The sequence below is a fragment of the Scyliorhinus canicula genome, chromosome 2 (genome assembly GCF_902713615.1).
Source record: "Scyliorhinus canicula chromosome 2, sScyCan1.1, whole genome shotgun sequence".
NCBI lineage: Eukaryota > Metazoa > Chordata > Chondrichthyes > Carcharhiniformes > Scyliorhinidae > Scyliorhinus > Scyliorhinus canicula.
In genome coordinates this window covers 262977382-263004966 of record NC_052147.1, presented here as the reverse complement: position 1 = coordinate 263004966, position 27585 = coordinate 262977382, and the positions used below count along the sequence as shown (strand labels likewise).

Genomic DNA, 27585 nt, shown 5'->3' with positions numbered 1-27585 from the left:
CACCGCTCCTAGCCCCCTGGGGGGTGTGAATAGGGTGCGAGGAGCGGCCTCAGCGGCCATCGTGAAACTCAGCTGAGTTCACGATGGCCTTCCCGTGCCGTGCGGGAGCGGAGAATTCCGCCCTACGACTTTTAGCTATCTTGGAAACTATACAAGGAACATAACATGGTACCAGGTAATTACTGAAGTAATTTAGTTAAAATTAGATAGAATCTAAAAAACAACATGTGCTCAGACTTTGACGGCAAGACTGCTTCCAGACCTCTTACATCAACTCACCCAGACAAGTCGAACTTCATGGAGAAACTGCAGACTCTGAAACAGTTCTGGACTTCTGGTAAAATTTATGTTAGTTGGAAAATTTTCAAGCAGCAATTTCAACCGTACCTCTCTGCCTCAGATTTAGATTCAGCTGATGATAACAGAAAACTTGTGTTATTTTTAACAATGGCTGGACCACAGACAATTGAGCTATATAACTCCTTGCAATTCTCCTCTGAAGATGATATGGGGCTGTTTAGCACAACGCTAAATTGCTGGCTTTGAAAGCAGACCAAGCAGGCCAGCAGCACGGTTCGATTCCCATAACAGCCTCCCCGGACAGGCGCCGGAATGTGGCGACTAGGGGCTTTTCACAGTGACTTCATTTGAAGCCTACTCGTGACAATAAGCGATTTTCATTTTTTCATTTCATAAAGAAAATTTAATGTAGTGATTGAAAAATTCGATTTTCACTGCAAAAGCTCAGATTAATGAAACTTATGAGAGATTTGTCTTTAAAACGAGAGTGCAGAAAGATGGAGAATCTGTCGATTTCTTCATTACTGATTTAATATTAAAGTCACAAATCTGCAACTTCTCAATCCTTTCAGATTCAATGATTAGGGATCAAATTGTTTTTGGCATCAAAGGTGAAAAGCTAACAGAACATTTATTAAAGCAAAAAGATTTAAAATTGGAAGATGCAATTGAAATGTGTAGAGTGAATGAAACATCAAGAAATCAGTATTCCGTTATACTGATTAAAGAAAAGAGTGTGAAAACGCACTTCGGAGCCGACTGCGTTGGATCTGTGGCGCAGTTGAGAAATAAGCGCATTTCGGACGGCAACCATATTGCACATGCACATAGCTGTTCTACGTATGTGAACTTCAACAAACTACGCGATTTGGATGAAGACCGTTCTGCGCATGCGCGCAACCAATTTGCTCATGCTGAAAGCAACGTCATGACGTGTGGATATTGTGGACACGCCCACCCACAGATAAAATCCCCAGTAAGTGGAAACGTTTGCTCCAAATGCGGCAAAAATGAGTCACTTTGCTGTGCAGTGCAGATCTACATTAAAGTGGCAAACTTTAAAACATCAAATTCAATAAAGAAACATATGAATATTCAGAATGTTCATACAAGTGCAGATACCACAAAGATGAATAACCCTAATGTTAATATAGATGCTTATTGTCTTGAAGGTTCTTTCTTTGTAGGTATTGTTGAGGAGTACCAGACAACTGTAAAGAATACTTCCTATCCACAGATACTGCATCCAATATAATCAATTAACACGGAAGCCGAATGGAACACTCCATTACCATTGTGGGGCAGCATGGTAGCATGGTGGTTAGCATCAATGCTTCACAGCTCCAGGGTCCCAGGTTCGATTCCCGGCTGGGGCACTGTCTGTGTGGAGTCTGCATGTCCTCCCCGTGTGTGCGTGGGTTTCCTCCGGGTGCTCCGGTTTCCTCCCACAGTCCAAAGATGTGTGGGTTAGGTGGATTGGCCAGGCTAAATTGCCCTTAGTGTCCTAAAAAATAATGTTAATGGGAGTTGTTGGGTTACTGGTATAGGGTGGATACGTGGGCTTGGGTAGGGTGATCATTGCTCGGCACAACATTGAGGGCCGAAGGGCCTGTTCTGTGCTGTACTGTTCTAATTCTAATTACAATTTAATGGTTCTGAGATTGTGTTCAAACTGGACACTGGAGCAGCTGCTAATTTAATCAATACTCTTGATTTATCCCAACTATGTCATCGTCCTAAGATTCAGAAAACTGATTGCCACTTATGCAACTACAATGATAACATGATTGCTTCTTTAGGGTCATGCTATCTCTTTGTGACAAACAATGACACTGCAATATCTTTGCAGTTTGAAATAGTTGAAGGTGGACGTTCACCACTTTTAGGTGCTCAAGCCTGTCAAGACTTAAACCTTGTGAAACGAATGTACAGCATTGACAAAACTCTTCCACCTTTGCAGGAAGACATTGAAAGCATCCTAGCAAAGTTTCTTCATGTATTTGAAGGTGTGGATACTCTTCCTTTCCAATACAAAATTCAACTAAAGGTGAATGCTGAACCAGTGGTACACCCTCCAAGAAGTGTTCCTGCTCCGTTACGTGACCGTCTCATTATATCCAAGATCACAGAACCTACAGATTGGGTCAGCTCGATGGTGTGTATGAAAAAAACTATGATGACCTCAGGATTTGTATTGATCCGAAGGTTCTAAATATGAACATCAGGCATGAATACTATCTAAAACCGAAACGCAAGGAAGTAACGAGTGAATTGGCTAATGCCAAGATATTCTCCAAACTTGATGCTTTGAGAGTTTTTTGGCAAATGCAACTGGATGACACAAGCAAAACATTGTGTACATTGAACACACCGTATGGTCATTACTGTTTTAACAGAATGGCATAATCTCAGCATCTGAGATATTCCATCGTGCCGTGGGACAGATGGCAGAAGGCATAGATGGAGTTTCTGTATATGTTGATGATATTATAACGTGGTCATCTATTCGTCATGGACACAATGCAAGACTCCTGCAAGTGTTACAGAGAATGCACAAATATGGATTGTAGCTCAATCGGGCCAAATGCAACTTTGGAAACACAGCGTTTACATTTCTGGGTACCAAATATCGGAACATGGTGTGCAACCAGATAATGATAAGATTGTTGCTATCCAGAAGAGGTCCATCGAAGAAGGTAAAAAAAGCAGTTCTGAGATTCCTGGTACAGTGAATTTCTTAGGAGAATTCATCCCCAACCTTGCTTCACGAACAACTGCCTTGCGTCACCTCATAAGGAAGAACATATTCTTCTCATGGACTGCAGAGCACTCAAAAGAATGGTCTGATTTCAAGTCAGCACTGACCACACCGCACCTGTCCTTTCCTTCTTTGACCCTGGTCGAGAAACAAAGTTTTCTACAGATGGGAGTCCTCCTTCAAAAGAATGATGATGCTTTTTGGAAACCCATTGCATATGCATCCAGATCTGTGACCCGATCAGAGCAACGTTACGCTCAAATCAAGAAAGAGTGTTTTGGCTTGCTTACGGGATTACAGAAATTCCAGGACTACGTGTATGGACTTCCGATGTTCATGGTTGAAACAGATCACCGACCGCTAATTCACATAATAAAAAATGATTTGAATGACATAACTCCAAGACTGCAATGAATTATCATGAAACTAAGAAGGTACAACTTTCAACTTGTCTACACTCCAGGGAAAGATCTTATATTTGCCGACGCATTATCTCGTGCTACGGAAACAGATGAACAGCAGCCTGAAATAGTTCAACTTGTAGAAGCTCAAGCCGAACTTCTAGCTGAAACTCTTCCTGTCTCTGATGAAAAACTCAAGCTCATCAGAGTAGAAACTGAAAAAATTGCAATGTTACATTGCAGTAATCAGCTATATGAAAAATGGTTGGCCGAAAGGAAGCTGTTCGAATTTCAGAAACATTGGGCTGAATTCTCCACGAACCGGCGGGGCGGGCCACTCCGGCACCGAGGAGTGACGTGAACCACTCCAGCGTGGGCCGCCCCGAAGGTGCAGAATCCTCCGCACCTTCAGGGGCTAGGCCAGCGTCGGAATGTTTGGCACCGCGCCATCTGGCGCAGAAGGACTTGGCGCCATACCAAATGACGCCGAAGGGCCTCCGCCGGCTGGCGCAAGTTGAAGCGCCAGCGTGTGCCGGCAACATCCCAGCGGATGTGCAGGGGAGTTCCTCTCCGCACCGGCCATGGCGGAGGTTGACAGCGGCCGGTGAGGAGGGAAAGAGTGCCCCCATGGCACTGGCCCGTCTGTGGATTGGTGGGCCCCGATCGCGGGCCAGGCCACCGTGGGGGCACACCCCTTGGGGGCAGATCCCCCCCTGCGCGCCCCCCCCCCCCCCAAGGACTCTGCAGGCTGCCCGTGGACCCAGGTCCCGCCGGTAAGGACCTGTTGTGATTTATGCCGGTGGGATCCGCCGAAAATGGGCGGTCACTCGGCCCATCGCGGGCCGGAGAATCGCCGGGGAGGCCACTGCCGATGGCCTCCGACCGGCGCGACGCGATTCCCGTTCTCGCCGAAAAACCGCCGTCAGAGAATTTATTCAGCAGCCGGAGGGGGCGGGATTCACGCCGCCCCCCTCGCCGATTCTCCGACCCGACGGGGGGTTGGAGAATCTCGCCCATTAGATCTGATCTCACTGTCGTAGATAGATTTCTACTTAATCTCGATTGTCTTGTCATTCCTACAACACTAAGGCACATGATCCTCCAGAAGGTTTATAAAGATCATTTAAGCATAGAAAAGTGCAAAAGTCGAGCGAGCCAAACTGTATATTGGCCTGGAATAAATACTAACATGGCCAATTTTGTGCTAGAATGTGAGACATGCCAGTGAAATCAGTCAGTACAGAGAAAAGAGAAACTCACAACTCACAATCTCGAGAAGTTTCCGTGGTCGAAAATTGGAATTGATCATTTTCATTTTCATGGTGGTGATCATCGACTATTTTTCAAACTACCCGGAAGTAATGAAATTGTCTGATTCTACTTCAAAATCCGTGGTCAAAGCGACTAAATAATTATTTGCTCGTCATGGGATACTTTGCAGAGTTATGACAGGCAATGGACCTTGCTTTGACAGTAATGATTGGACAGAATTTGCTCGTAACTATGATTCCACTCATGTCATGTCTAGTCCTCTTTATCTGCAATCTGATGGCAAGGTTGAAAAAGGCGTTCACATTGTGAAACAACATTTTAAGAAAGCACTTGACTCTGGCTCAGATATGTTCTTAGCTTTATTGAATTATAGAGCTACTCCTCTCTCAACTGGTTTATCTCCTGCTCAGTTATTAATGAATAGATCATTGCATACAACTGTTCCATGTTTACAACTAGCTGATCCTGATCTTCAGCAAGTCATAGAGAAAATGCAGCATCAAAAGCATCTTCAGGAGAAGTACTGCAATGAACATGCAAAATCGATGGAACCACTTGATCCAGATGATCTAATGAGAATTCTCACTGGAGGATGGTCTGACTTAGCTAAGGTCATACGCCAAGCAGCACCTCACTCGTATATTGTTAAAGCGACTGATGGGTCTGTTCTTAGAAGAAACCAATGTGCTCTTTTGAAAGTCAAGATCATCAAGAATCAGAAAGAAACCTGACTTAATTTGTAAAAAGAAACACATTTTTAAACAAATTTTGACTCACTTGCTAACTTTTAGCATACGTATCAATGTATCATGTAATATCATTACTTATATTTTCCTGTTTATACTGTAAAAAAAAGGGGATGTAATGATATGTATAATCTAAGGAGAGTAAAGGGTTAACGATGATGTTCATGTATCTCAACACTAGATGGCATCACTCAGTAGTCTTATAAAAGGCTGCATTTCTAAGCATTCTGGGAGAAGCTTTTGGAGAAGATAGTGAGAGGTTGAGATAGAGTGTTAGTTGTACTAGAAAGACATTATAGATTACTGTAGCATAGATTTAATACTGTTGTTTTATTAGCTATTACTTAGTAGAGTGTGCAAACCATTCAAAGTAGTGTAAAATAAACTAGGTTTGTTTTAAATATATAGCTTGATTTTCTTTGTAAACACTACAACTTTTAGCTACCTTGGAGAACTATACAAGGAACATCACAATGTGGATGGGCAGGCACTCTTTCCCAGGGCGGAGGGGCCAGTCACTAAGGGACACAGGTTTAAGGTCTGTGGGGCAAAGGTTAGAGGCGATGTGCACAGCAGATATTTTTACACAGATGATTGGGTTTGTTTATTGTCTGAGGTTTATTGTCCGTCAGGGGCCTCACGGTAGCATGGTGGTTAGTATCAATGCTTCACAGCTCCAGGGTCCCAGGTTCGATTCCCGGCTGGGTCACTGTCTGTGTGGAGTCTGCACGTCCTCCCCGTGTGCGCGTGGGTTTCCTCCGGGTGCTCCGGTTTCCTCCCACAGTCCAAAGATGTGCGGGTTAAGTGGATTGGCCATGCTAAATTGCCCGTAGTGTAAGGTTAATGGGGGGATTGTTGGGTTACGTGGGTTTAAGTGGGGTGATCATTGTTCGGCACAACATCGAGGGCCGAAGGGCCTGTTCTGTGCTGTACTGTTCTATGTTCTATGAATGGATGGGTATAGAGGGATACGACACTAGGAAGTGCTGAAGGTTTTGGCCCAAGGGTGGTATAATGACCTGTACAGGCTTGGAGGGCCGAAGGGCCTGTTTCAGTGCTGTATTGTTCTTTGTTCCACGTTCTATGTCTGTTTTGGCAGCATTATGAATGAACTTCCTTTCCCATCGAGTCCCAGAGTAGGACTCGAACCCAGAACTTCTGGCTCCAAGGCCCCACTCCGCCACAACCCCGCCTTTCTTTTTATAAATTTAGATTACCCAATTATTTTTTCCAATTAAGGGGCAATTTAGCGTGGCCAATCCACCTACTCTGCACATTTTTGGGTTGTGGGGGCGAAACCCACGCAGACACGGGGAGAATGTGCAAACTCCACACGGACACAACCCCTCCTTTTTGACACCTTTTATCAGGTACTAAATAACTATTGGTCTTTTCCACAAGGTTTCCGAACCACACACGGTCATTCGAGAGGTAAGAACCTTAATGTGCTAAATAATCAGTAGATGGCCTGGATCTTGCAGTGAAAGTGTTAGCATTCACCATCAGATGAAACCGACAGCAGCTTCCAAAGTCTTCAGTAAAATGCGGAAATGTTGAAGTTGTTGTCGGTGGTTCCCCATCCTCCACAGGTGCATTGTCTAAGTCCCTATAGTTGGCAATGTTCCAAAATCTGTCAAATTGATATAAGCCTCCACTTCAATACTGTTAGTCTCACTGTAAAAAGCATTGCTTGGTTGAAAAAGGTGTGACTGGGTTTTTAATGGTCTATTAAACCTCTCTGCTCCTAAAACACAGCTTTATATTTCTGGAATGTCCAAATTTTTCCCGTATGATTTTTTGAAAAAGGTCCACATACTTTTGTAGATTTTTAAAAAGTTTGTTATGATGGGTTATTTTAACTTCTACCTTAAACCATGTTTGCATGTGTTTGTGTATGTCCTAATGACATTTTGCTGTTACTTAACTGATTAACAAGTGAAGGAATCGGTGGTTTTTAACTTTCTGGTTTGGTTTCTATGAGAATTCTTCAAATGTGATTGGCTGCTCAGCCTGTTTGATGGCACAGAAGATCTTTATCCGCTAATGCCGGTATCACAGCATATATATTGCTAGATCTCTCGAGCAGCTTTCTTCGACAGCGAAATCCAGGCCAATGTTTGGTAGTACATTGTTCGCTGGGACAGAAGCAACACTGTGTGCGCGGCAATAAATATAAACTTAATATACTTAGCTACTTCTCCTTTCCGCAGGTGACAGAGCCACACGTTGTTCGAGAGGTGAGCATAAGTGACAAGTTAGTGGATAGTGGATATAGTGGTTGTGTATTTGTTCAGGCAATGGAGCTAAGATTGTTTTATTCACTTTTTAAGGTTCATAAGTCAGCTTCAGGGCTACCCCACAGAGAAGTAAGAAGAAAGAAGAAGGTCGACAGGTCAAAATACATGACCCCTTATCTTGAACACAGTCATAAGATGCAGGATCTGTTCAGTTCGGTATGAAATCTGTATTTCTTGCTTTGTGTATTGATTTGTTGGTTATGCACCTTTCCCCTCAGAATTCTACTCCTGGGTACCATGTTGAAGTGCTCTTCCTCCATACAAGAAGAGGGTTTTGCATTTGATACCGAGCATGTCTCCATTTGATATCTATATGGACGCTATTTTTAGTGGGGGGTCATTTGGACTTACTGCAGCTGATTAAATCTCTTCCCTATCCTGGAACACTGAGCTCATTTGGACCCCCTATCTGCCTCTCGTCCCACCTGTTTCCACATCTGACACTTTGCATTGCTAATGATCCCCATCCTCCCTTCGGCCACTCAATTCTGCTGTTGCCCAAGTCCAGCTGCTTTTGCATCAGACTGAGTTTGTCCCTCCCTCGTAACATTGCTCATCTCTGTCCACTATAGATGGGAGTTCTTATTCTTATGAGAATTGCCATCTACAAGTACAAGGAACCCCAATCACCAAGTGGCAAGTTATCAACACTTAAGTGGGTGTTGAGAGGCAGCTTGCCAATTGGATGGGGTAACATATCCGGGGGGTTGTCTGTGGAGGCTTCAATCCTATCACAGTAAGAAAAAAAATTAGTGCACTGCAAAAGGAGGCCATTCAGCCCTCTAGTCTGCACTGACCCTCTGAAAGAGCAATCTACCTAGGCTCACTCCCCTGCCCTATCCTTGTAACCCCACCTAACCAACACATCTTTGGACACTAAGGGGTAATTTTAGCATGGCCAATCCACCCAACCTGGACATCTTTGGACTGTGGGAGGAAACTGGGGCACCCGGTGTAAACCCATTCAGACATGGGGAGAATGTGCAAACTCTCACAGACAGTCACCCAAGGTCGGAATCAAACCCTGGGTCCCTAGCGCTGTGAGGCAGCAGTGCTAACCTGAATGGAAGGGATTCGTAAAAACATGGCCCTACGGTTTTTCGGTGGTTTCTATTTGTCCTTTTAAGAACCACAGGTCAGAATGCTCAATGCCAAATACCAATGGGCACAGTCTGCATTCCTACAAAATTATATTGTGGTCCAATTGATGTAATTCTCCCTTTTTTGGAGTGGTCTCAATCAATCTATTTAAAGCTGCTGATTAGGCTGGTTAATGCCTAATATTGGTATGGTGCATGCACTGCCATTTGGGCATTAAAATTACAAATGTGATCCTCCAGCCAACATAGGACTCAACCTAAACAGGCTTCCCCTCTGAGTGCTGGGCACCCATCTTAAGGTCTGTTGGCAAATTAAATCAGGCAGGCAAACAGATGCGTGAGGCGCCCACCAGAATTTCTTCTGCCGGCCACCAATTGTTTTAGGTGAGAAATGTGTCTTTTCCCATTGCAAGTTGAGTTAATTTTTCAAGATACCAAACTCACATGGAGTAACGATTAATCCATTTCAAGGATCCACTTCCTCACCCGTAACTCTAGTTGAGTTGTGTTTCAATTATGCTGCCATGCTGATGAACCATCAATTGAACGCGAGACGAGTTGCTGTACAAAAGTAAGGCTTCAATAAGCTAGATGTTAGCCCTGCGGTCGACTACAGTAAATGGACGACCGCCGGGCGTACTGGGTATTTATACCCCACCCTGGAGGTGGGGGTAACTCAGCCTCTCGACCAATCGGGGAGCCGCCACATGACTTGTCTCAACCAATCGGTCGAGAGGCACATGACCGACCAGGGCCAATGGTAAGCCGGTGTTCTGCACCAACGGCAGGCAGCTATGTTAATCATACCACCACACATGCCTAACCTGTCCAGTGTTGAAGATGAAACTCAGACCCAGTGTTAAGAGCTTTGGTTGATTAAAATTATGCAGGTTGTGTTAGTTTTTATGTCGCTCACTTTTCTCCAGAACCTTCCAAGTGGTATGAATAATTTTCCCTGAGATGACATTATGCCTATGGGAGAACTGAGTCAACGGTGGCTAAAAATGAATGATTGAGGAAATACAAGTGTATTTCCCCAGCGATTGTCGCAGTATCTAATTTCAGGTGACAAAAAAATGGCTCTTTGTAATATTGACTCGAAGAAATGTGTTCAATTTTAGAACAAGTATAAAGAAGACTTTGAGAAGGAAAGGGGAAAACCATATGGTATTATCACGGACACACCAGAGTTGAAGAGAATTCGGAAGGCTCAGGAACAGCTCAGTGAGGTGAGGAAAACGGAAAGTTTGAAGAGGTTGTATTTTCCACTTAGGAATGCAATTATCCTAACTAGTCCATACATTGGAAAAACATTGGACCTTCATCAATCAGTCTTAATCAGTTCCTTTCATCGTCCCTCTACCGTTACCAACCCCCGACTCTCCATGCACTGTAAACCTTTTTAATTAACGCAATGTTTATGTCAGAAACCTTTCCTCTACATAAGGAACATAGGATGTAGAATTAGGAGTAAGCCATTCAGCCCTTTGAGCCTGGTCTGCTATTTATTAAGATCATGGCTGATCTGCTTGTGGTCCCAATTCCATTTTTCTATACGGGCACGCCAGCCCCACCCATCCACGCAAGCGGATGGACATGCAGTAAGTCAAATTCATTTGGAATGAGGTAGCTTCATACAGGACATTTTTGCGGATGGTTGAAGAGACCAATCCATGAGAGGCAGTTCCTGCCATAGGATATGAAAGTTAAAGAAGTACTATAACTGCTAAATTACCATTCATCAACTTAGCAATAAACCTGAAATTTGTTGCAAAGGGTCGCACTCAAACTGATTTTCTTAAAGCTCTCCACACCATTGAGCTTGACCACCTGGAACATAGCTGTTGGTGGAGATTCATTCATGTAAGGCCATAAGACATAGGAGCAGAATGAGGCCACTTGGCCCATCGAGTCTGCTCCGCCATTCAATCATGGCTGATATTTTCTCATCCTCATTCTCCTGCCTTCTCCCCATAATGCCTGATCCCCTTATTAATCAAGAACGTATCTATCTCTGCCTTAAAGACACTCAGTGAATTGGCCTCCACAGCCTTCTGCGGCAAAGAGTTCCACAGATTCACCACGCTCTAGTTGAAGAAATTCCTCCCCATCTCTGTTTTAAAGGACCGTCCCTTTAGTCTGATATGGTGTCCTCTTTTTCTAGTTTTTCCTACAAGTGGAAACATCCTCTCCATGTCCACTCTATCTAGGCCTTGCAGTATCTTGTAAGTTTCAATAAGATCCCCTCTCGTCCTTCTAAACTCCAATGAGTACAGACCCAGAGTCCTCAACCATTCCTCATACGACAAGCTCTTCATTCCAGGGATCATTCTTGTGAACCTCCTCTGGACCCTTTCGAAGGCCAGCACATCCTTCCTTAGATATGGGGCCCAAAACTGCTCACAATACTCCAAATGGGGTTTGACCAAAGCCTTACACAGCCTCAGAGGTACATCCCTGGTCTTGTATTCTAGCCCTCTTGACACGAATGCTAACATTGCATTTGCCTCCTCAACTGCCGACTGAACCTACACATTAACCTTAAGAGAATCGTGAACAAGGACTCCCACGTCCCTTGGTGCTTCTGCTTTCCGAAGCATTTCCCCATTTCGAAAATAGTCTATGCCTAGATTTCTCCTTCCAAAGTGCATAACCTCACACTTTTCCATATTATATTTCATTTGCCACTTCATTGCTCACTCTTCTAGCATGTCCAAGTCCTTATGCAGCCCCCTTGCTTCCTCAATACTACCTGTCCCTCTACCCAAAGCAAGAATCATACCCCTCGACCAACAAGCCCCTATGTAAAGGTCACATAGTTAGAATTTAAATCTTCTATTACTGTAGCTATCATGGTACCAATCTCCTACAACCCCAACCTAAGCACTCAACGTCCTTAAGTTTTCTTGTCTTATTCATAGAATCCATATAATGCAGAAGGAGGCCATTTGGCCCATCGAGTCTTCACCAAAGAGGACTCTGCCTAGGTCCATTCCACCACCATATCCCCGTAACCCCACCTAACGTGGACTATGGGAGGAAACCGGAGCAGCCTGAGGAAACCAGCAAAGTCACGGGTAAAATGTGCAGACTCCACACAGGCAGTCAACCAAGGCTGAAATCGAACCTGAGTCCCTGGTGCTGCAGTGCTACCCACTGTGCCACAGTGCTGCCTGGGGCACAGTAACTTTGGTAGTGATTACTCATGTCACCTCAGTAATCGAGTAGTTTCTGTGAGGTACAGTGCATGAGCCTTTACTTGCTGCAAAATGGTGGTAAGATAGACATAAAGAAGTTGTTTCCACTTATTCGAGCGTTTAAAATAAAAAAACATCCATATCATAAATATAGATGTGGGACCAATAAAGCCAATCAGGAATTCAGGAATAACCTCTTTAGCCAAAGAATGTGGAACTTGCTACCACAAGGAGTTGTTTTGTTGTTTGCATTCCCACACCTATTGATGCACAAGGCAGACTTTCATCTGTTTGCATAATTGGTTTGTACTAGGACAGGTCATAGAGTCTTACATCACAGAACGAGGCCCTTTAGCCCAATGTATCTGTGCCGCCATCATCCACCTACTAATCTAATCCCATTTTCTAGCACTTGACCTGTAGCCCTGTGTGCTGTGGCATTTTAAGTGCTCATCCAAATGCTTCTTAAATGTTGAGGGTTCCCGCCTCTACCACCCTTTCAGGGAGTGAGTTCCAGATTCCCACCACCTCAGGGTGATAAAATGTTTTCCTCAAACCCTCTCTAAATCTCCTGCTCCTTATCTTAAATCTATGCCCTCTGGTTATTGACTCTCTACTAAGGGGAAAACGTTCTTCCTAGCTATCCTTTCTATATCCCTCAGAATTTTGTACACCTTGATGATTTCCCTGCTCGAAGGAAAATAATCCCAGCCCCTTTTCGTAGCTGAAACACTCCAGACCAGGAAACATCCTGGTGAATCTCCTTTGCACCCCATCTGGAGCAAACACATCCTTCCTATAGTGTGGTGACCAGAACTGCATATGCTACTCTAACTGTGCCATGGCCGAACAAGCAATTTATACCGCTCCATTTTAACCTCCCTGATCTTATGTTTTATGCCTCAGCAAATAAAGACAAGTATCCCATATGTCTTCCTAACAACCTTGTCATAATACGCATCTATGTATATAATGGAGTGCAGACAAGTAGTGATTGACACACAGGATGACCAGTAAGCACACAGAACAGAGCAGCCAATCACCAGACAGGACACTACCACGATAAAGCCAAAGGGCACTAGGTTTCCCGCTCTCTCTGGACCCAGCCACTGAGACAGTCAGAGTTTGTGAGCATAGCCAGTGCATACACCATACGGTAGCTAGTAAGTCTGGTCAGGCTACTACTAGGTCTCCAGTCAAATCAGCATAGTGTCAACCCACAGTTGAACATGTATATTATTAAGACGTTAAATAAAATTGTGTTGCATCTTATCCAGTGTTAGAGGTCTGTCTCTCGCTACACTGCATCAAGTGCAGTCCACGTCGACCCAACCTGCCTAACACATCAAACCTTATCTAACTGTCCTGCCAACTTCAGGGATCTTTGGACATGCACCCCAAGGTCCCTCTGGCTCTCTGTACTGCCTAGTGTCCTACCATTCATTGCATATTCCTGTGCCTTGTTAGCATGTCAAAGTGCATCACGTCACAGTTATCAGCATTAAATTCAATTTGCCACTGTTCGGTCCATCTGCCCAGCCTGTCTATCAGCATCCTGTAATTTATGACTTTCCTCCTCGCTATTTACCACATCAGCAATTTTTGTGTCATCTGCAAACTTGCTGATCATAGCCTCACATTCACATCTAGATTATTAATGTAAAGTACAAATAACAAGGGACCCAGCCCCGATTCCTGCGGTACATCACTGGACACAGACATTCATTCAAAAAAATAACTTTTGACCATTATCCCCTGTCTCCTGTCACTAAGCCAATTTTGGAACCAATTTTCCAATTTGCCTTGGATCCTAAGGGCTCTTACCTTCCTGATCAGTGTCTTATGCGTGACTTTGTCAAAAGCCTTACTGAAGTTGAAGTCGACTATACTAACTGCACTGTCCCTCAGAATTATTTTCAATAATTTCCCTACCACTGATGACTCACTGGCTATAATAACCTGTTTTTTCCAGACTTCCTTTCTTGAATAATAATAATCTTTATTGTCACAAGTAGGCTTACATTAACACTGCAATTAAGTTACTGTGAAATCCCCTAGTCGCCACACTCCGGCACCTGTTTGGGTACACTGAGGAAGAATTCAGAATGTCCAATTCACCTAACAAGCACATCTTTCGGGACTTGTGGGAGGAAACCGGAGCACCTGGAGGAACCCACGCAGACACAGGGAAAATGTGAGAATCCACATAGACAGTAACCCAAGCTGGGAATCAAACCTGGGATCATGGAGCCGTGAAGCAACAGTGCTACCCACTGTGCTTCCGTGCCGCCCGTATATTAGCTGTTCTCTGGCGCCTCTCCTGTGTCCAGAGAGAATTTGACAATTAGAGTCAGAACCTCTGAAATCGCCTCCCTTGCATCACACAGTAGCCTAGGATATATCTCATCTGGGCCTGGGGATTAATCCACTTTTAAGAATGGCAAAATTGCTAACACCTCCTCCCTCTCAATGCTAATCTATGTCACAACCCCCTTCCTGTTTTCTATACCTACATAGTCCCTCTCCGCAATGACCACGGATGCAAAATATATATTTAATATCTCACTACGTCTTGCAGCTCCACACACGGATGGCCACATTAGACCATAAGACATGGGAGCAGAATTAGGCCATTTGGCTCATGGGGTCTGTTCCATCATTTATCATGGCTGATATGTTTTTCATCCTCATTCTCCTGCCTTCTCCCCATAACCCTTGACCCCTTATTAATCAAGAACCTATCTATCTATGTCTGGTTGCTAATGGGCTCTACTCTTTCCCTGGATCCCCTCTTGTCCTTAATATATTTCTAAACCACCTTGGGGTTTTTCTTCATTTTGCCCATCAGTGTTTTTTCATGCCCCCTCTTTGCTCTCCTAATTTCTTTTTTTATAATAATCTTAATTAGTGTCACAAGTAGGCTTACATTAACACTGCAATGCGTTATTGTGAAAATCTCCTGGTCGCCACATTCCAGCGCCTGTTCATGTACACAGAGGGAGAATTCAGAATGTCCAATTTACCTAACAGCACGTCTTTCAGGACACGTGGGAGGAAACTGGAGCACCTGGAGGAAACCCAAGCAGACACAGGGAAAACATATAGATTCCACACACACAGTGACCCAAGCCTGAAATCGAACCTGGGACCCTGATGCTGTGAAGCAACAGTGCTAACCACTGTGCTACCGTGCCGCTCTTTTTTTAAGTACCCGCCTGCACTTTCTATACTCCTCTACGGCATCAACTGTTCAGAGCCCCCTGAATCTGCTGTAAGCCTTGCTTGTATTTCCTTAGCCAATGCTGTCTATCATTTGACACTCAGGGTTCTCTGACCTTGTTGGTCCCACCCTTTACCTTTACGGGAACATGTTGGCATTGTACTCTCTCTATTTCCTTTTTGAATGGCTCCACTTGCTCTGATGCAGATCATCCTATAAGTAACTGTTCCCAGTCCACTCTGGCCAGATGCTGTATTATTCTCAAAGGTAAAAGCAAATTACTGGGGATGCTGGAATTTGAAAGAAAAACAGAAAATACTGGACAACCTCAGCAGGTCTGACAGCATCTGTGGGAGCTAATGTTTCAAGTCTGGATGACTCTTTGACAAGCTTTGACAAAGAGTATTAATCAGCCTTCCCCCCTGTCCAGCAACCTTATTCCTGGTCCACCTTTGCCTTTTTCCATAACTACCTTAAATCTTACCGATTTATGGTCACTATCACCAAAATGCTCCCCCACTGACACCTCTATAAATTGCCTGGCCTCATTCCTTAAAATTATGATGTGGAGATGCCGGCGTTGGACTGGGTGAGCACAGTAAGAAGTCTTACAGCACCAGGTTAAAGTCCAACATGTTTGTTTCAAACACTAGCTTTCGGAGCACTGCTCTTTCCTCAGGTGAATACCTGAATCACCTGAGGAAGGAGCAGTGCTCTGAAAGCTAGTGTTTGAAACAAACATGTGGGACTTTAACCTGGTGTTGTAAGACTTCTTACTATCCTTAAAATTAGGTCAAATACCGCCTCCTCTCTTGTAGAGCCTTCAACGTTCTGGCTCAAAAAAGCTCTCCTCAATGCACTAGTTCCGCCTCCTCTAAGCTTTGCACCCTTTGCCTATTCCAATTAATATTGGGGCAGTTGAAATCCCCGTCTATTATTACCCTCTTATTTTTACACTTCTCTCAAAGGTCACTACTCTGTTGCCAGAGACTTATAGCTTGAAGGGCCACTCCACATCAAGCATATCTGACCAAGAGTCTCGTTTGTTCTTACTTTCTGCCTTGGTGTGTTGGAAGGATTTTGCAGGTTGATACTCAACCTATTTGCTCCCGCTATGGACGCACTTCCCTTGGCCATCAAGTGCTTGAGTGGGATTCAAACCCAGAGCTTCTGGTTTAGAGACAGGGTCACGACCAACTGCGTCACAAAGCCTCCCACCATAAGGAGTGGTTAAGACAAATAGAGTAGAGGGAGAAAAAAAATAGAAGGATATGTTAATAGGGTTAGGTGAAGAGAGGTGAGAAGACTGGAGTACAAATGCTTATAAAGATCTGTTGGATTTAATGGTCTGTTTTTGTTCTGTAGACTCAATGTAATATTCTGTAAAGCTATACATGTAATATTCTGTAAAGCTATACATTACTGATTCAGTTTTTTTTAAATTATAAAGGTTAAGTATCGTTCAGACGGTGACAAGGCAAAGACTATGTGCCATGTTGATGGGAAGGCCCGGGATATCGAACATGCCAAAAATGTTTCCCAGTTAGTTAGCAAGGTAACGTTACTTACAGTACATTGTTAATACAGAGATTGAGTGTAGTTTACATCATCTCCTTGTACAACACAAATCTACTGCCTCTCCAAATCAATTTAGTGACACAGCTATTGAATTGCCTATTCCAGGTGTTGTACAAACAGAAATGGGAAGATACCAAGGATGTCTACCAACTTCCACCAGATGCTCCTGAGCTTGTGCGAGCTGTGAAATTTGCTGAAAACTTCAGTCCGGTAAATATATCTATTCATCAAACAAAGCTGTAGCAAATACCAAGCATACATACCTGTGATTCTTGGCATTTTGTTTCAGAATACTCACACTGTTTTGAAAAAGACACAAAATAAATAATTCAGTTGCCATAGTGTCTTCGAGTTGGGCTGTTCTGATAAGGTGGGGGGGCTGTAATTGGGAGCTGGTGGAAGTTGTGTTGGAATGCCTGCCAACAACCAGTACCCAGCCCTGAGGAATGCACAAGTTTTTTTGTGTTTGTTTATGCGATGTGGGTGACGCTGGCTGGGCCATATCAGAGGGCATTGAAGAGTCAACCACATTTTTGTTCATCCGGAACCATATTTAGGCCAGATAAGGTAGGCCAGCTCCCTAAGGGGGCATTAGTGAACCAGATGGGTTTATACGACAAAGATCAAAGAACAATTCAGCAGAGGAACAGGCCCTTTGGCCCTCCAAGCCTGTACCAGTCAGGATACTAACCTTTGCCAAAACCCTCAGCACTTCATTGTGCCATATCCCTCTATACCCATCCTATCCATGTGTTTGTCAAGCTGCCTTTTGAACGCCGTTAATGTATCTGCTTCTACAACCTCCCTTGGCAATGCGTTCCAGGCACTCACCACCCTCTGTATAATAAACCTGCCTCGCACATCTCCTCTAAACCTTGCCCCATGGATCTTAAAGCTATGCCTCCTGGTGACTGACCCCTGCACCCTCGGAAAGAGTGCCTGCCCATCCACTCTATCCATGCCCCTCATAATCGTGTAGACCTCTATCAGGTCACCCCTCAACCTCCGTTGTTCAAATGAAAACAATCTGAGCCTATTCAGCCTCTGCACAGAGCTAACACCTTCCAGACCAGGCAAGTTCCTGGCAAACCTCCACATCCTTCTGTAGTGTGGCGACCAGAATTGTGCACAATATTACAAGTGCAGCCTTACCAAGGTTCTATACAACTGCAGCATGACTTGCCAGTTTTTATACTCGATGCCCCGTCCAATTAAGGCAAGCAATCTGTATACTTTCTTGACTCTCTTGCCCACTTGTGTTGCCACTTTCAAAAATCTGTGGACAATTGACAATGGTTTCATGGTCATCATTAGAATAATTCCAGATTTTTATTGAATTCACCATGATCGATGTCATGGTGGGATTCAAACCCTGGTCTCAGGTCTCTAGATGACTTGTCCAGAGACAATACATCTATGCCACCATCTTCTGGATGGCCTCTCCTAAATTTGAGAATCTAGATTTCTAAAAATGTGGATGCTAAAAGAGTGCCCTGAAAACCTTTGTAAAGAGTTACACGTTCGAAGCAGCACACATATCGAGATTGTTCGAATACAGGAAGGCCCGATACCACCCACATCTTTGCCCCACTTTCCCCTACCCCCAAGCCCCCCCCTCATCCCCCAGCCCATCATGGCCTTTCCAGGCGAAATGTTAGTCACTATTTTGTGAGCTGCCATTTTGTGAATACCAAACCAAAGAGTAAAATCTGAAGACTTGGCAGCTGTGAAATGTCTCCCGCACAAAAGCCCACACAGTGAGTGGAATTCTCCCGTTCAATGGCGAACTGGAGGGAAGGAGGGTGGTGTGGGCAAAATTCAACGGAAAGCCCATAAATAGATTTTACCCTAACGGAGATTTACAGCGTGATCTTCTCCTGGTACCCGACCTGGAGGATCAAGAAATCCACAGGAGGTGGCATGAAACCCATTTGCTTCCTGCTACTGGGATGTAGATGATTGCCCGATCACCCGATCATCTGATTCCCTGCAGCGCCAACGGGAAAACAGACTGGTGTGAAACATTTTTGAAACAATGTGGCGTGCAGATATTGGGACTCCCCTGTGCAATGGCTGGATTTGCCTCCGGAGCACGGGATGGAGGCCATTGGCAGCCCTGGAACCCGGACCAGAGTCGCAGTGGGTCGGGGGAGCATCTACCAGTGTATCTTCCAGATTCAGTGTCCTGGAGGGGGTCCAACTTCCTGGCTGAGGATATTCCTGGAAATCCATCTTCTTTCTCAGGAATTTCCATCTTGCGGTTTCAGAGTGCTCACAGAGATCCATCTTCATTTTCAGGAGGTCCACCTTCTTTCTCCAATTGTGGGTCAGCAATGTTGGGCGCCTTTTCAATATGGCGCCCGGATACGACCACTGAATACACGTCAACAGGCCTGCCCCACCACAGAATACAGCGTACAACACCTGTTGGCATAATCAGTGGGGTCGGAAGATGTGGCATGTTTTCCCGCTGGCCTCAACAGTGGGAAACATTGCATGTTCCCGCCCCCTCCATGGGACTTAGACCCCAGATAGGAAAATTCTGCCCAATGAGGATACAGAATCATTGGGTGGATAAATGAGGATCCTTAAACTAATGCTATTAACGTTTCAATTCTTCAAATAGTAACCTGATTTGACAAGTTCTGTTACTTAAGTCACCGATGAACTATTTTCCAGTCGTCTGAAAACCTAGCTCAGTTTTATTGCTGCTTTAATCGTGCGATCATATCAGTCTACTTAAATATATTTTTGACTGTCTACAAAATGAAACTTTCAAGAAAACCTTTTGGCTGGCTCACAGTTGACCTGTTCCTATTGGCTTGCCCTTCTTGAAGTGAAAGCTTGAAGATGCGTAAGAATGGGATAGAGTATCTCGCTCTGCAGACAGGTCCCTGGGTTTCCCTCTGTTCCCTCCAAATACTGGAATTGTGATAGGAATACACATTGTAAAAAACTATGGGCTAAAATCCCCAGGTTCTCTGTCACTGTGAGTCAAATACAGAAGCAGCTAAGGACAACCTTGCTGTTCAGTACATGTCGCCTAGCAACAGCAAGAATTAAGTCTATCATTTCATTTTCAGCATCAATGTCTATTTTGCAAAAAACAATTATGTCACAAGCTGAATTAATGTTTTTCTTGCCTTTGAAGAAATTATATAAAGAAGTCTGGGAGGAAGAAAAGCCTTTCTTCCATCCTTACGCTGACAGTCCAGAGCTGAGGCGAGTTGCCAGTGCACAGAAAGCTCTGAGCGATGTAAGTGACTTGAACATTAAATATTCAGATTTTTGTTGTGTGTGTGAGACTTTACTACAATGATCACCAGAACTAAGTGTGATTTTTGGTCATTTACAAAGTTACCAACAAGGAAGGAAAAGCTTTGCAAGAGCCAGACAGCTACGAAGCGCAAGAGGCCATTTGACCCAATGCTTCTGTGTTGGTCCATTGCAAATGAAAGCCACTTTCCCAGCTCCTTCCCCACCATTCAGCAAACATGTCCTTTTCAAGAACTGTCAGATAATGCATGCCATCAGTAAAAATGAAGCAGAAAATCACGCTTGCAGCGTGCAAAACAGATAAAAGTTTGAAACTCGTGCACTCTTGCACCACTGTCAGGGTTTCAGTTGATGATTTGCTTTTTCTGTGCCATAAAAATCTGCTAAATGTCCAAGAGATCCTCTCTCCGTGACTTCCTTGAAAAGCTAAAAATAGCCAAACTTCTTTAACCTTTCCTCTTGATTGGTCAGTCTGACGGCTGCTCTTTACATTGCTCATGATCAGGATGTGCCTCTTCTGGTCAAAACTGGGCACCGCGTTCTAAAATAATAATCTTTATTGTCACAAGTAGGCTTACATTAACACTGGAATGAAGTTACTGTGAAAGGTCCCTAGTCGCCACACTCCAGTGCCTGTTTGGATACACAGAGGGGAATTCAGAATGTCCAAATTACCTAACAGCACGTCTGTTGGGACTTTTGTGCCTGAGTATACGGGCAACAAGGGCCGTTCTCCATTCCGGTCAATCATTTTGCTTATTATACATCAGGGTTCTTACATTCCAGGTTTTTTACATTCCTGAAACTGAGTTTAATTGATATGTTGTACATCAAGTCAAATAACATCCCTACATCTCTTACAAATTCACAATAAGCTATTTCAGCATCGTCTATTAAGCACTTATGTTGCCTATTATTTTTGCCTTGCAGGCAGCAATTAACACTCGTTAGTATTAAATATCATTTTATTACTAAAATGATAAATGTCAAATCATGAAGCATTGAGAGAGATGAATCATCCACAGCACAATAAATAGACCGAAGGTCTGGCGATTTATTTATTTTCGTTAACAAACCAATTTCCTCCTTCCACCAGATCGAATATAAGAAAGGACACATTGAACAAATGTCAAAGTACACTTCGCTGGCAGACCCACCAGATGTCGAGCTGGCCAAAAAGGTCGACAATCAGCTCAGTAATGTGAGTACCAACAATAACAGCATGGAAAAGAAGGAAAGATGCTGTAAGGCACACCATAGAGGTGTAATCAAACAAAACATCCCTGTCAAGCCAAAGAAGGGAACATTAGGAGGGATGACTAAAGGAGTACTGAAAGGGATCTTGTTTAAAGCAGATCTTAAAGGAGACGAAGCAGGAGGATGAGGGGCTTTGAGTCAGGGGATTCCGGATTCCGGAGAGTAATATCTAGGTGGCTGTAGTCAAGCCGACCAATGTCTGGCTGAAGGCAGGTGGATGCAGTGGACACCTTAGGCTGGGGGAATGCTACACTCTGTGGGATTGTAGGGCTGGTAGAAGCTATTGTAATGGGAGCTAATGCCATGAAGTTATTGAAAGGCGTGGATGAGAATTTTAATTGGGAATCTATGTAGGTTAATGAAGACAGATGAAATCCAGGCAGCTGAATGTTGGATAAACAAACGTTTACGGCGGGTAGAGGGAGGCTAGTCAAGAGAGCAATGAAATAATCACATTTGAAAATGACACAGGCATGGACAAGGCCTGAGGCAGGATTGGTCACCAGAAATACTATGGGGCAGAATTATAAGATTGTTCCACTGGCAGGTTTGCAGGCAGAAGGTGGGGGAGCAATGACATTTACCAGATGGCCTTCTCACTGCCCTCCTACCCTTACTGACCTGTCTGCAATTTCATGGTAGGATGACTGAGGCCCAGGCCAGCCAATCCTTACCCCAGTTGAAGACCTTAAGTGGGCAATAATTGTCTCATTCGGATGCTTTCTTGCCTGGATTCTATGAGGCTGGTGAGGGAATTTGATGGTGGGGGGAAGCCTGGCAAGTCACCCTGCTCATTGGGAAAATGCGGGTGCGCTTCCTTCAATGACTTACTTTCCACATCAGGTGCATCTTACCAAAATCTGTATCCTGCAGGTGCTTCCTCTCCAACAACTCCTCGCCCCTCACTCCCCAGTCCCCCAGGCCTATCAATCCCCCCCTCCCACGTCAAAATCATCTTCACTTACCTGATCCTGAACACCGGGACTGTGAATCTGGGGACTGCTGATAGTCCCAGTCGGCCATTGCTGCTACTGGAGCTGATGGGACTGCAGAGCAGCCAACCAACCTGATCGGGACTTCTTCCTGAGTGAGGAGAGGACACCCCACTTCTGCGGAGCATTAAATGGCTGTGAGGCAGCCAGTATCGGTGGGGATATGTTCCGCACTGACTCTTCGGGGTGAGGGGGACACACTGCCATCCAGAAAGTCATGCCCATGTTTTTTGTATCGCTAAGGATGTGGGGTCAGAGTTTAGCTTTGAATGGACGCTGAGGTTCTGAACAGCCTAAATTAGCCCACCGCTGTGTCCAAAGAGAAGAATGGAATTGGTGACAAGCATTCAGAGCTTGAGCTGCAGTCAGAAGCTAACACCTTTGGTCTAGTCAAGTTTAACTGGAGGAAACTGGAGCTGGAGCCTGACAACACAGAGTCAATGCAAGGGTGCAAATAAGTGCTGGAGAGGTAGAGGTGAGTTCTTCAACATACATGTGGAAGTGGGCCCCACACTATTGTCTTCTGGGGAACAGCAAGAAGATGCGAGGAAGGATGTAGGTGAGTAAGAGGAAGGATGTAGAGGGGAAAGGATCACCCATAGAACCAAGATTGGATTCAAGGATCATAGTATGGGGAAATGAAGCACCTTGATTAATAGGGACACCCTGACTATTATGGCAGGTATATTCATGTCTGTACCTCTTTAACCTGAGAGAGTAAAGATGACGCACATCCCAAACGAATGTTTAGGATGGAAGAAATGAAAGGATTTACTGTGGGTGAGGGCAGCAAAGGTAAAGGCGAGGGTGTGTTTGAGCGGACTGACAATGGCAGAAGTATTATGGGCAGGCGAAGAAGTTGGACACTTTCCCATTGCAATTGTTAGTGACTTTGGAGAAAGTTTTTCCAGGGTGGTCCCAGGTGGAAGTGAGAATGGAAGGGAATCGGGATGTGGGTGGTGACGGATATAAGGAAACGGCCCGCTAGAGCCTTGTCCGTGACCTGAGATCATAGCAGTAGAAAAAGCCGCGTGAGTTGGCTATGCTTAAATGGATGCAATTTTTTCATGGCATGGAGAGATTGAGACATCGGGGGATGGAAAATCTCTGTTAAAATGGAGTCAAGAATCATTGAGCAGTGCCGAGACTGAAGGGAGAAACAGAGATACCTGAGGGAGAAGCTTGATGTTTGCTGGCACGAGTCATTGTTAAAGTTGTCACTCCCTGGAATGCTGATTTCCGTGCTACAGAACCTCTGCAGAGCTCAGACAGGATTTTTTATTCAAAAAATTATAAACCAGTAAATATCTTTACACTTGATGATCTGGCAGATTATCTGATAGGCCTGTTTAGCGGTCAGATTGAATTAACATAATAGGATTTTCCACAGTAGTTTTTTAAGTGGACAGGTATTTCGCACATGCAAATTACCACGTTACCTTCCAATATCAAGCGGGTTACTTATTTTGAAGAACAGTAGATACGCTTCTGAAAAATTTGCATTGATTGGATTGCACTTGCCTGATGCTGCTGACATAAAATAATCGGGGAGATGGAACGATCAGATCTGTGCTATTCACCGCTCTTGTCAATCTCCATCTCATCTGTCATTTTTACATCTAATTATTAGGGAAATTTGAACATCTGGGGCTGGATTCTCCGACCCCCTGCCAGGTTGGAGAATCGCCGGGGGGTGGCGTGAATCCTGCCCCCACCGGCTGGCGAATTCTCCAGCACCAGACATTTAGCGGGGGAGGGGATCGCACCCCAGATTTCAAATTTCCCTAATAATTAGATGTTAAAATGACAGATGAGATGGAGATTACAGCTCCCTGCTCGCAGCGCTTCTCCGGCGATTCTCCGGCCCATGATGGGCTGAAGTCCCGCTGGTTCTTTGCCAGTCCTGCCAGCGTAAATTAGACGAGGTCCCTTACTGGCGGGACCTGGCGGCGCAGACGGGCTCCAGGGTCCTGGGGCGTGGGGCGCGGGGCAATCTGGCCCTGGGGGTTCCCCCACAGTGGCCTGGCCCACGATTGGAGCCCACCAATCCGCGGGTGGGCCTGTGCCACGGGGGCGCTCTTTTCCTACGCGCGGCCCTGTCAGCCTCCGCGATGGCCGACTCGTAGGTGAACCCTCCCTGCGCATGTGCGGGGATGATGTCAGCAGCCACTGACGCTCCCGCGCATGCGTGGACCCACGCGGAGTCCCTTCGGCCCCGGCTGGCGTGACGCCAAAGGCCTTCCATGCCAGCCGGCGGAGTGCAAACCACTCCGGCGCCGGCCTAACCCCTGAAGGTGCGGAATTTGGGCGGGCCGATGCTGGAGTAGTTCACTCCACTCCGTCCTGCCGGGACCCCCACCCCGCCGGGTATGGGCGAATCCCGCCCCTTAATTTTTATAAATATCCACCTAGTGTTGTATTTCAACTGATTAGAGTGTAGGGGAATGTGTGCCTTATCCACACTTAATAAATCAACCGAGAAACGATCTAAGACAATTTTAATTAATTGAAATATTGTCGTAATTTTACTGCTCTTCAGAATTACCATGGTGATATACTTCTGGAATTGTTTTTGGAATCTGCCAAATTTGGGTTAATTTTCTGCCGAGATTTTAATCAGTTTTTCTTTTACACTACAAATGACTTACTGATACCTTACATCAAGACTGTTGATTACCCAAATATATTCAAAAGTGGAGGTAATAAGAAAAGTACATTTTCTTGCAGCTTAAGTACCATGCAGCCCACAAAAAGAATAACGGCAAGTGGAGCCAGACGCCTTGCTACGAGGTTGCAGTTGCCCGAATGAATGCTGACAATTTGAGCTCCGTAAGTTTATTTTCTAAAACCTATCCAGTTTGTTAATTGAAAAAAGTTAAGGTGAAAAAGTTTAAGGAGTTGGTGTGTGCACTGCCCATAAACCAGGCAAATCCCAGAGTCAGCCAATTCTCTTTTTCTGATTTGAATGACGACAGCGCAGGAGGAGGCTCTCTGAAAGAGCAGCCTTCCTCAGGCCACTCCCCCGCCCCATCCCCAAAACCCAGTAAACCCACCTACCTGAACACTAAGGGGCAATTTTAGCATGGCCAATCCACCAAACCTGCACATCTTCAGACTGTGGGAGGAAACCGGAGCACCCGGAGGAAATCCACACAGATTCGGGGAGAAAGTGCAAACTCCACACAGTCACCCAAGGCCAGAATTGAACCTGGGTCCCTTGTGCTGTGAGGTAGCAGTGTCAAGGCGGTCTCAGTTGAGATGAATTGATTAGCTGGTTTCAGTTGAGATGAATTAAGTGAAGCTACCGTAAGTCCCAGCCACAAAGGGGAAGAAACAGTTGAAAGTTTCCATCTCAATCACTGTTGTTCGGCGAGGAGGTGTATGCTTGTAATATGTAACTGCGTCAATTAATATAAAAGTGTGTAAAAGTTGGCTTCAGTCCCATCGGTCACCAACTGGCTTTCTGGGGAAGAAAAGTTAGAAGCTCAGGAGATCCAAGAAAGTGATTCAAACGGAGGTTTGTGTATAACCAAAAGAAAAGGCTGTGATGCGAAGGATAGCACATAGGTCCCAACTGGGAATACCGATATGCTGGACCCAATCCGGTGTTTAAAGGTTGATTCCATGAGCCCCAGCTCACGGGCCTCTGCCCATCAGCATGGGAGCTTGTATTAGAACATAGAACATACAGTACAGAAGGAGGCCATTCTGCCCATCGAGTCAGCACCGACCCATGAGATCCATGGGGTGATCAATTGGGTCATCCCGGTGAGTCCCTTGAGGGTTATTACAGAGATCGCAGCATTCCAAATGTGATCGAGCCAAAATCTTGTTCAAGGACAGTTTGACGGGCTTTGTTTTATCCTGAAGAATCCTTTAAATAAACCCAACACCCTATTCACTTTGACTATTGCTTCTCAGCATCAGATATGAAACTCTAGAAGGTTATGAACTATCTAAAACAACTGCCTTGTTTGTGCCTTTTCTCCTTTTTAATCAGAGAAAATACACCGAGGGCTATGAGGATATGAAAGACCAAATTTACTTCATGCAGACTGAAACTCCCGAATATGCAGCCAATAAGCGTGTTAACAATGCTACAAGTGCGGTAAGTTATTTATAGTATTGTTCATCTGATATACTCACTACCATTTAGTTTTTATTTAAAACTGATCAATACCCCTGAAGAAATATAGGGCTATATTTAATGGTGGTCACGGAGGACTCATCTAATTGAGTCATAGATGTTTACAGCATGGAAACAGGCCCTTTGGCCCAGCTGGTCCATGCTGCCCAGTTTCTATCACTAAGCCAGTATCGCTTGGCCGCTTTTGGCCCATATCCCTCTATACCCATCCTGCCCATGCTGTCTAACTTTTTTAAAGGAAAAAGTTGTAGCTGCTCCTAATCTCAATCAATTGCAAATGAAATGAAATTGAAAGAAACAAATGGAATTGCCCTGGAATTAATCCAGGACTGAAACCTGGTCACATCAGCTTGGATCTGAACTGCAAATTGAATCAATATGGTTCGTGTTCTAGGTTCAAAACTGCAGCAAATATAAGAGTTAATCATGAGAGGAAAAACTGTTTCTAAGTAGGATTAATTTAATGGGCGAGTCTGCTGGTAGGTTGACTGACTTGTGAAGGTTAAATTCTGAAGTATTGTGTTACTGTTGTTTCTGAACAAGCGCCGGAATGTGGTGACTAGGGGCTTTTCACAGAAACGTCATTGCAATGTAAACCTACTTGTGACAATAAAGATTATGATAATTGTACTATTATCCTGTGTTTTTTAATACTTTCAGGACCTGAACTTAGTCATTGAGCCTTGTTTGAATAAATTGAGTCAGGTTCTGGCATCTTTTGGGCCACAACAGTCAATGTGTCCATCTCCGAAACCAAATTATGGGCTGTTGCATCACAAACCACTTACCATATTAGCCGAAGAATTGAAGCTCCAATAATCATTTATATCTTTGGCTTTTTCAGGTAAAATACAGAGCTGATTATGAGAAGAACAAAGATAAAACTGATTACAATGTTCTACCGGCCACAGAAAACCCTCTGCTTAAACAACTCAAGCACGCCGGCAACATATCAAGTGATGTAAGTATTTGCAACCACATGGTATCTTTTCCCCATTCCAGCTGAGATTATTCATGAAGGCCCTGCCTTCTCAATCTTACCCC

General features: G+C 44.6%; 1 protein-coding gene across 12 annotated transcripts in view; it reads left to right on the top strand.

The window, feature by feature from the left end:
• neb (nebulin) overlaps positions 1–27585 on the top strand; it is a 361584-nt gene that overhangs the window by 13776 nt on the left and 320223 nt on the right. For all 12 annotated transcript variants that reach the window (XM_038790010.1, XM_038790016.1, XM_038790008.1 and 9 more), the window contains 11 exons: positions 6879–6908; positions 7688–7714; positions 7808–7930; positions 9996–10103; positions 16742–16846; positions 16975–17079; positions 20021–20125; positions 21242–21346; positions 25122–25223; positions 26395–26502; positions 27386–27502. In XM_038790010.1, coding sequence (XP_038645938.1) covers positions 6879–6908; positions 7688–7714; positions 7808–7930; positions 9996–10103; positions 16742–16846; positions 16975–17079; positions 20021–20125; positions 21242–21346; positions 25122–25223; positions 26395–26502; positions 27386–27502 — 1035 coding nt within the window. The remainder of the gene's footprint in view (positions 1–6878; positions 6909–7687; positions 7715–7807; positions 7931–9995; positions 10104–16741; positions 16847–16974; positions 17080–20020; positions 20126–21241; positions 21347–25121; positions 25224–26394; positions 26503–27385; positions 27503–27585) is intronic.